Source organism: Mustelus asterias, chromosome 5 (genome assembly GCF_964213995.1).
Source record: "Mustelus asterias chromosome 5, sMusAst1.hap1.1, whole genome shotgun sequence".
Lineage (NCBI taxonomy): Eukaryota > Metazoa > Chordata > Chondrichthyes > Carcharhiniformes > Triakidae > Mustelus > Mustelus asterias.
The window spans coordinates 94465265-94475674 of record NC_135805.1 but is presented as its reverse complement, the minus strand read 5'-3'; the positions used below and the strand labels follow the sequence as shown (position 1 = coordinate 94475674).

General features: G+C 40.6%; 1 protein-coding gene across 1 annotated transcript in view; it reads right to left on the bottom strand.

Annotated features, from left to right (window-relative positions):
• Positions 1 to 4252: 4252 nt before the first annotated feature.
• Positions 4253 to 10410, bottom strand: part of LOC144494001 (b(0,+)-type amino acid transporter 1) — a 28403-nt gene continuing 22245 nt past the window's right edge. The window contains exons 5-6 of the mRNA XM_078213574.1: positions 10075 to 10162; positions 4253 to 4573 (exon numbers count right to left, since the gene is read on the bottom strand). Coding sequence (XP_078069700.1) covers positions 4340 to 4573; positions 10075 to 10162 — 322 coding nt within the window. The 3' untranslated portion in view covers positions 4253 to 4339. The remainder of the gene's footprint in view (positions 4574 to 10074; positions 10163 to 10410) is intronic.

Sequence of the window (10410 nt, the reverse complement as noted above, 5' to 3'; positions counted from 1 at the left end):
GTATCTCTCTCCTCTCACCTTAAACTTATGTCCTCTAGTTTTAGATTCCCCTACCTTTGGGAAAAGATGTTGACTGTTATCTATGCCCCTCATTATTTTATAGACCTCAATAAGCCTCCTACCCTCCAGTGAAAAAAAAGTTCCAGTCTAAACAGCCTCTCCTTGTAAAACAGTCTGGGTCTTCACAGCCCTGGGCTATCTGTGGATTCAATCATGTAAAACCAATTTTCTGCAAACTTGATGTTTTCTTCTGGACATCAGTAAAACTGGAGGTGGAGCTAGGAATTTGGGTGTTAAGTACTAAATTATGATTTATAGGGCCATGAGTATGACAGTGTCTGTTCTGGTAAGACAGTGGAATTTTCCTCTCATGTATACCACAAATGATTTCAATTTCAGAGAATTTCAAAACACAATTGACATTGCTTGATTTGCATAATGTTTGATAATTTTGTTGGTCCCATTTCTTTAAATAATTAAAGTTTCACTGACTTAGAAATAAAAAAATCTCTAAACTAATCTCTTAAAATCAGCTCTGATGAAGGGTGATCCAGATTCAAAACGTTCTCTCTCCATAGATGCTGTCAGACCTGCTGAGATTCTCCAGAATTTTCCATTTTTGTCTTACAATCACTTGTAGTTTTTAAAGTGCATTTGCAGTTTTAAAATACTGTGCAACTATTTCTGATTCAGTTGTCTGTAACTGAGACCTGATATTGTACCTCAGCAGTTTATTCAGATACATAGGGGTAGTCAAAACAGTTCAAGGGCAGGATGATGAGTCTTTCTTTCAAGAAAAAGGTTCAACAATCCTTACTTTGTCAAGAAACACAAGCACAATGGCAAAAGTCATGTGAAAATACACAACCATTCCTTATGCATCATAATTAAGAGAAAATGTCATACAACATTACTGTGCCTCCTTCAGCACAAACTTTTGCCAATTTATGAAATGCAGCTCCTTTAAGCAGTACATTGCTTAAGGCCTTATGTTTTTAAACACACGAGCAAGGAGGTATAATCATTTCCTTGCATGGTGAAAAGAAGCTCAGATCTGAACTTGTCAGTTAAATAGTCACAGGAAAGAATAGGACACATCTATTGGAAACTATTTATGCTGATCTGTACATTGAAAACCCCTTATTACAAGATGTATAGAACGTAACGTATAGTTTGCCCACCATTTCTCTCACCATGATAATCGCCCAAAGCTACAACAGATGTTTAATCAGTACACTGTCGAATTGTTGTTGCATAAAGACATTCACAGTCTTTCTGTTTAAAAGAAAACATTCAATTTGATTGTATCTCAATGAGCTTCTTGAGAAGCATCCTCTTGTTTTCAAAATTATTTCAAAAGGAAAACTGCTGAAGTGTACATTTCCACTCCATCTGACGAAGGAGCAGCGCTCCGAAAGCTTATGGTATTTGCTACCAAATAAACCTGTTGGACTTTAACCTGGTGTTGTGAGACTTCTTACAGTGTTAGATCCTGAAGGAAACTATACTATGAGCACAAATTGCTGAAGAGTGCACATGCATCCCAGGCAATAGGTGCCTGCCATAATCCATATGCAGCTCAGGAAATCACCAGTCTAGCAGAATGATCAAATCCAAGCCAAAGCTTTTGGGAGGGATTGCTAAAAGGAGAGTTAAAAATTTGAATGAAAATATTAAAAGACAATTCAATACGCAAATGTACTTACGTTATTGCGATTTTTTGCTTTTTTAAAATTTTATTTAGACTACTTTGTGGGAATTGGAAATTTAATTACTGAGGAAATACTGACAAATAGAAAATCTTCAAAAAACATTTTAATCAGAACCCAGTGGCCTGATTATACAAAGACAGTGAAGAGTTTACACCAGTAAAGCCCATTATCAACAGGGATCGAGGAATTCATAATGGAAATAAGCTAGCAAAAAGTGTACAGAAAGTGACAATGGGAAGCAGACTTCTAGACAGCAAGTGTATTTTAAAATATTTGAATGCATATAACAATAAGCAAGCAAAAGCACAGTCTCTGTAGCCACGTAATAAATAATGAAAAAATGTTTGAGTTACTTGATGCAGTGACATGCATGTGTTTTTTGTCCCGGAACTTCTTATGATATTAAATTTCCTCTCGTGTCATTGTGTTCAATGGCGAGTGTAAAGCAAAAGTTGAGTCTAAAGAGCAATTAGGGATGTTCAATACATGTTGGTCTAGTCAGCGACGTCCACATCGCATGAATGAATATATTTTTAAAACTCCTCAAACTTGTGTTAGGCAAGACCAAAATCACTTTGTATTCAATCTATGGGGTATAACTGGCCACCCAATTAATTGATGTGGAGATGCCGACGTTGGACTGGGGTAAACACAGTAAGAAGTTTAATTTGTGTCTTTATATGCTCTGTTTGTGAACAGAATTCCCACTCACCTGAAGAAGGGGCTTGCAGCTCCGAAAGCTTGTGTGGCTATTGTTACCAAATAAACCTGTTGGACTTTAACCTGGTGTTGTTAAACTTCTTACTGTGTTCACCCAATTAAAGTCATGAAGTTCTCTGTACAAAAATGGTAGTCTTAATTTGGCAGGAGATCTTTTCTTAAAATCTCATTGTATGACAGCACTTCTGTTTGTCGTGACTTTAATTCTTAACCTGAAGAGTGATTTTCTGACCAGTGAAACCTATAGAATTCTTCTTGTTTTTTTAAAGAGAAAAACTTCAAGCTGGACAAGAGCGCCATCCACAGATAAAAAGCGGTATGAATCATATATATATATGGAGTTAAAGCTATCAATGGTGTTAGAGCGTAACGGGAAATCAAGGGATGGGAAATTGAGAACGTGATTTACCAGATTTTCATCTTTTATGTGTCCTGTACGATATTCTGGATATTCAAAATTGCTCTTGTTAAAATAACTCAAGTTATATGAAAATCGACGGCAATATGCAAATTGGAAGAGGCGTGATTCCCTGATTTATTTCAGGGGTTAACGTGCATTTATGTGCTCAATTCACCCACATATAAAGCCTGATCAAGAGTCAGGCACGATGGTGGCTGAAGAAGTCCGAGTCTGAAGGAAGGGCAGTTTATTGAGAGCATGCACTAAAGGAGATTTTAACAAGCAAATCATGCACCCATCCTGTGGAGCAAATGCCCTGGGATCCCAACAGGGCAATTGCCATTTGTTGCATTTCTTTCAGAATACCTCCGGGGCATTATCCGCTTAATAAAGCGATCTGCATCACCTGATTTTTAGTTTTCTGTCTAACAACAATGAGGCAGACCTTTTTAAATAGTGAATGCAGCCTTTTGAGGGCTGGAGCTGCACGTGATTTCCTGTCCCCTCGACACAGGGTCAATTGGGCTGGGAACGTACAATGGCTGCACAATGAGGTTGACGTCAGAAATCCCACAAGTGTGGTCCTGCATACTAATAAGCCTGGGAAAAATCAGCTCTGAGACATTCACATTAGATTTGGTGCCAACAAGTAATTTCAAACAGTAATTAATAATAGATATAGTTAATGAAATAATACTAATTAAAAAGGATGGGTGCATGATTTGCCTGAGGGAATGCTCATATATACATCTGGCAACTCGCAGTTCTGAAGATGAAACATCTGTAATGGCAATGTGAAATCTTGTCCAGAGCTACAGTTCGCATCCTTTGGTTTCTCCTGGCAATCCGCGCTAACCCAATTTGCATAGTAAAGGTAGGGCTGGCACCAACATAATTTCTCTTTGTGTTGGGTGATTTATATAATTTTATTCCATCAGTATAATAAATATTTCATCAACCTACACAAATGTACCTGCTCACCAAATGTGTTAAAGATTTTTTTCAGGAAAGTAACATTTTTATTCGTTTAAAATTAAATGACATTTTATAGCATAGAATGCTACACAGTGCAGGCTACTTCCCAAACCTCTTAACCCCAAATGGACCATTAGCAAGGGCACAATAGTGCAGGGATAGAAGGAACAATAGATGGAGAATTGCATTGGGCTGTTCTCATGAGCTGCCTTAAGGTAGGTTACCTTTTGTTTTTAAGTGACCAGCTTTCATTTTTGCATATCGTTAAGGAACAGTTTCTCTGCGTGTTATTTGTAGCTAAATCATAGTTTTATGGTCTGTAACTGCATACAGATTTCACCATAAATAATGCAAACAGCAAATACTAATTAAAAAGACAAAGCTTGAGGTAATGCTAAAAGAATCTTTAAAAATTGTGCTGCTGTAACATCTTGTTCGCTCCATAAATGATATCCGAACAATTGCGTGTCTCCATTGTTCGCTGTTTTTGTGTGTGATTTCCAGCATACGCAATATTTAGGATTTTGACCAATTAATCTAGGTTTGTCCGTGCTGGTGTAACCTCCAGTAGCAGCTGCAGAAACACCGTGACCCGGTTCATCGAGCCAGCACATAATTTGAAGTGAATCAGTGGCAAATAAACCAGGAGACCGCTCAGCAGGAACAAAAAAACAATCAAGTATTCAATCCGAGGATCGCCTATGATTGGCGTCACCACCAGGATGACTGAAACAATGACCATGAACACTGGAATAAATATCGGCACCTAGAAGCGGAGACAGAAAGTTTTCAATCAATGCAGTATAAAACCTTGATTTTGTTCTGCCATCATTCAGTAAATTTTAACATTTTTAAAATGAAGGCAGTAACTGTTACAATATTTTATTAGAAAGAATTACACTTAGTCCGTAGGAGGTCCTAACACACTTCGGAATTTTACCCTCTCGCCCGCCACAGGAATCGGAGCGGGCAAGGGACGGACCGTAGAAAGGTCCGTTGACCTCAGGCGAGATTTTATGGTTTCGGGACGAATACGGCTGGAAAATCCCGCCCATGGCGTTTCAGGAAAGAGATAGAGAATCTAGTGAACTGGTGTGATGACAATAATCTCTCCCTCCAATGTCAGTAAAACGAAGGAGATAGTCATCAACTTCAGGAAATGTAGTGGAGAACATGCCCCTGTCTGCATCAATGAAGATTAAATTTAAAGTTTCTTTATTAGTCCCAAGTAAGGCTTACATTAACACTGCAATGAAGTTACTGTGAATTTCCCCTAGATGCCACCCTCTGGCGCCTGTTTGGGTCAATACACCTAACCAGCACATCTTTCAGACTGTGGGAGGAAACCGGAGTACCTGGCAGAAACCTACGCAGACACGGGGAGAATGTGCAAACTCCACACAGACAGTGACCCAAGCTGGGAATTGGGCCTGGTGCTGTTGGGCAGCAGTGCTAGCCACTGTGACGCCCCAAGTGGAAATGGTCAAGAGCTTCAAGTTTCTAGGTGTCCAGATCACTAACAACCAACAACCTGTCCTGATCCTTCCACGCCAACGCTATAATTAAGGAAGCCCATCAACGCCATTAGTTTCTCAGGAGGCTAAGGAAATTTGGCATGTCCACTATGACTCTTACCAATTTTTATAGATGCACTATGGAAAGCATCCTTTCCGGATGTATCACAGCTTAGTACATAGAACATAGAACATTACAGCGCAGAACAGGCCCTTCGGCCCACGATGTTGCACCGACCAGTTAAAAAAAAAACTGTGACCCTCCAACCTAAACCAATTTCTTTTCGTCCATGAACCTATCTACGGATCTCTTAAACGCCCCCAAACTAGGCGCATTTACTACTGATGCTGGCAGGGCATTCCAATCCCTCACCACCCTCTGGGTAAAGAACCTACCCCTGACATCGGTTCTATAACTACCCCCCCTCAATTTAAAGCCATGCCCCCTCGTGCTGGATTTCTCCATCAGAGGAAAAAGGCTATCACTATCCACCCTATCTAAACCTCTAATCATCTTATATGTTTCAATAAGATCCCCTCTTAGCCGCCGCCTTTCCAGCGAAAACAATCCCAAATCCCTCAGCCTCTCCTCATAGGATCTCCCCTCCATACCAGGCAACATCCTGGTAAACCTCCTCTGCACCCTCTCCAAAGCCTCCACATCCTTCCTGTAATGTGGGGACCAGAACTGCACACAGTACTCCAAGTGCGGCCGCACCAGAGTTGTGTACAGTTGCAACATAACGCTACGACTCCTAAATTCAATCCCCCTACCAATAAACGCCAAGACACCATATGCCTTCTTAACAACCTTATCTACTTGATTCCCAACTTTCAGGGATCTATGCACACATACACCTAGATCCCTCTGCTCCTCCACACTATTCAAAGTCCTCCCGTTAGCCCTATACTCAACACATCTGTTATTCCTACCAAAGTGAATTACCTCACACTTCTCCGCATTAAACTCCATCCGCCACCTCTCGGCCCAACTTTGCAACCTGTCTAAGTCTTCCTGCAAACTACGACACCCTTCCTCACTGTCTACCACACCACCGACTTTGGTGTCATCAGCAAATTTGCTAATCCACCCAACTATACCCTCATCCAGATCATTAATAAATATTACAAACAGCAGTGGCCCCAAAACAGATCCCTGAGGTACACCACTTGTAACCGCACTCCATGATGAATATTTACTATCAACCACCACCCTCTGTTTCCTATCCGCTAGCCAATTCCTGATCCAATTTCCTAGATCACCCCCAATCCCATACATCTGCATTTTCTGCAGAAGCCTACCATGGTGAACCTTATCAAACGCCTTACTAAAATCCATATATACCACGTCCACTGCCTTGCCCCCATCCACCTCCTTGGTCACTTTCTCAAAAAACTCAATAAGGTTAGTAAGGCACGACCTACCTGCCACAAAACCATGCTGACTATCACCTATCAATTCATTACTCTCCAAATAACTATAAATCCTATCCCTTATAATTTTTTCCAACATCTTGCCGACAACAGAAGTGAGACTCACCGGTCTATAATTCCCGGGGAAGTCTCTGTTCCCCTTCTTAAACAATGGGACAACATTCGCTAACCTCCAATCTTCTGGTACTATACCAGAGGCCAACGACGACCTGAAGATCAGAGCCAGAGGCTCTGCAATCACTTCTCTTGCCTCCCAGAGAATCCTTGGATAAATCCCATCCGGACCAGGGTATGGCTCCTGTTCTGACCAAGACCACAAGAAACTACAAAGGGTTGCAAACATAAATCCCATCCGGACCAGGGTATGGCTCCTGTTCTGACCAAGACCACAAGAAACTACAAAGGGTTGCAAACATAACTCAGTCCATCACGGAAACCAGCCTGCCATCCATTGACTCAGTCTATATTTCCCGCTGCCTTGGAAAAGCAGCCAGCATAATCAAGGACCTCATGCACCCTGGGCATACGCTCTTCCAACTTCAGGAAAAAAATACAAAAGTCTGAGATCGAGTGACTCAAGAACAACTTCTACCCTGCTGCCATCAGACGTTTGAAAGGATCTACGTTATATTAAGCTGATCTTTCTCTACACCCTAGCTATGACTGTAACACCTATATTGTGCACCCTCTCCTTTCTTTCTCCCTTCTGTACTCTACAAATGGTGTGTTTTGTCTGTATAGCGTGCAAGAAACAATACTTTTCACTGTATCCTAATACATGTGACAATAATAAAATCAAAATATTGCATTCCAGTTCTGAAACTACATGCTACCAGTAATAATATCTGCCTGTGCAACTTCAGTTCTGCTGCTGCACCCTTCTCTCTTCCCAAGGAAACTGCTGTCGCCTCTTTAACTCTTATTTTGCTCCCACTAATTTCAACTCTGCGTCTACTGACAGCATTCTGCACAGCGCCCTCTGCCTTTCTCACAAGTAGCTGCGTGAGGGATGCATAAAAATCAGCACAAACTAGCCCAAGAAAGGAAGAAAACCAAACGAGGAACAGTGTAGATTAGCCAAGGGAAACCATGACCCCAATATTGGGCAGAGATGCCAGTGGAGATAGTGGCATAGAGTCGCAAAGTGAGAATTTGTTGCAGCTCTGCAGAGGAGTCACCCAGAATATCAAGACAGTGAAAAACCCATAGCAGGTTGTAATGGACAGAAGACATAATCAGCTGTGTGGACCGCTCTGCACTGCATTCTAAAATCTTGCAAACTTTCCCAAAAAGCTTCTCCTCAACCCTAGATTTGCTCATGCTTTCTCTCAGTAGAATACAAGTGCCATATAATGGCCAAAGGAACACTCGATTGGTGCTTTTATTTCTAGATTCTCTAGATATCATACCAAAGAAAAACAGAAATAACGCAAGAGAGTTGGCAATTGCCACAATGCTTATTCTTATCAGAAGCCACCTTGTATTCAATGAACAAAATGCAAATGCACAGCATTCTCCATCCAACCATTCTGCAACCTGTCCCCCAGCCTTAACAGCTGAGAGAATTATTATTTTTGAAGAACATTTGCTTTTCACCCTACCTCCTAGCTTTCTTTCCTTTCCAGGGTCTTCGAATGTATTGTTGTTTCACAAATTTCATGGTTGACTCCCGCCAATCAAGTTCCTGTCACCACCAGCAAACTAAAATTGCCCTAATCAAAGTCACAAATTACATCCTCTCTGACTGCCCTGCACTATTTTCCTCATTCTTCCCTTTCTCTTTGCAGTCTATTAAATGGTCAGCCAGTCTCTAATAATGACTTAGCTTCCAGATCCCACACTGCTACCACTTGAACCACAAGGATTTATCCTTTGCTTGAACAAGTATGAGAATTTTAAGATGTTGGTGGACCTGGAGCCAATTTGGTCATCAAACATCAGAGTAATGGATAAATAGGACTTGGTGCAATTTATGATACAGTAGTAGAAGAGGACAGCTGATCTGTGGTGGTCAGTTGCACATTGGTTTTCATTGTCTGTCTAAATAGGGAAGGGTGCAAAGATAATCTGTAATAGTATCCATTTGTTGTGCCTGGTGGCACTGGTGAACTGATAGATCTGGCAAAAGCATTTGGAATTGATTCTTGCTTTGAAAGAGAAATAGTTGTTCTGTTGTAGTGCAGGCCTCCAGTAGAGCCTGTGAAATCCAGTATAGTTTGGTCAGCTTCTGAAAAATGCAATTGCATCTTTAGGATCTACTCCAATTAATATGTCATTTTTATTTTAGCTCAAAACATTTTAGTAATCTATAAGTTTGGCTAAAACAATTTTGATAAGACCAGCACAAGAGGCAATCTTCAACATTGAATTAATTGGAATAGACTGCACAGTAAATATAGGACCTCCAAAGTAGAATTCAAAACTGAAACTAAAACAAAATTAAATCCCACCCAAAGATGCAAGCTTTTCTTTTCGTACATCTGAATATTTCAAAATTTCTGCAGCTTAAGTTTGTTTAAGTGCATATTACATATGCGCTTAAATGTGTTTGTCCATTGTCCAATAGTGAATCCATAACCACAAGGTTGCGCTATACCAAATGAAAAATTGTATAATTTTACTTATTATTGTGGGCCTTTTGACTAAGATCAAGTGTAGTCTGGTGATGCTGCACTTGGTTGTGGCTATTGGGTTGCATTTAAGCTTCATTTTCAAATGAAGCAATTTTTAAGAGCGGCATCTCGGCTTTTTGGCTAAGATGCAAATGAGATCAAGCCTTGGGGGGCGGAGACGTCTGCCTACTCCAATCAGCTTGGCTCATGTAGATCAGGCCCAGGACAGGGTAAATGGTCGCTTGCCCTGTCTTGTCAGCTTGGATCGGAAATGTCTCAACTTGTTGAGACTCTGAATTGGACTTGATTTGATTGAATTGGAAAAGTACAAAAAAAATTATTGTTACAAGTAGGCTTACATTAACACTGCAATGAAGTTACTGTGAAAATCCCATAGCCACCACACTCCTGTGCCTGTTCAGGTACACAGAGGGAAAATTTAGCCTGGCCAATGCACCAGATTGTGGGAGGAAACCGGAGCACCCGGAGGAAACCCACACAGACACAGGGAGAATGTGCAAACTCCACACAGACAGTGACCCAGACCGGGAATTGCACCTGGGTCCGTGGCTCTGTGAGGTGGCAGTGCTAACCACTGTGCCACCACCATGCTGCCCATATTTGATGTAAACAAATAATTGAAATTGCTGTTAGAAATGTGAACATTCACAAATGTATGAAAGTAATTGGATTAAAATAAATCTTACTTTGAAAGACGCATGAAGATCTTGCTTCTTAATTTTAATTTTCACCAATGCAGCAAATGTTAGACAGTAAAACATCCAAGCTATAAAACTTTGAGGTAAGAAAAATACATTGTTAATGAGTAGACAGGTATTCTAGCAGAGTCTGCACAACATCAAAAATAAATTGCCTAATAAATTAATGTACTTTGACTTATCTTCCAAATGTTCACATGAATCATGGTGCCTCACCTACTAGGGTACACATATTGGGAAAATTGAGTTGCTGTGCAGGAACCCAACCAAATATTGGTCTTTTAGACCAGTCTAGACACTGTAAATGTTGTTTAAAATCGACAG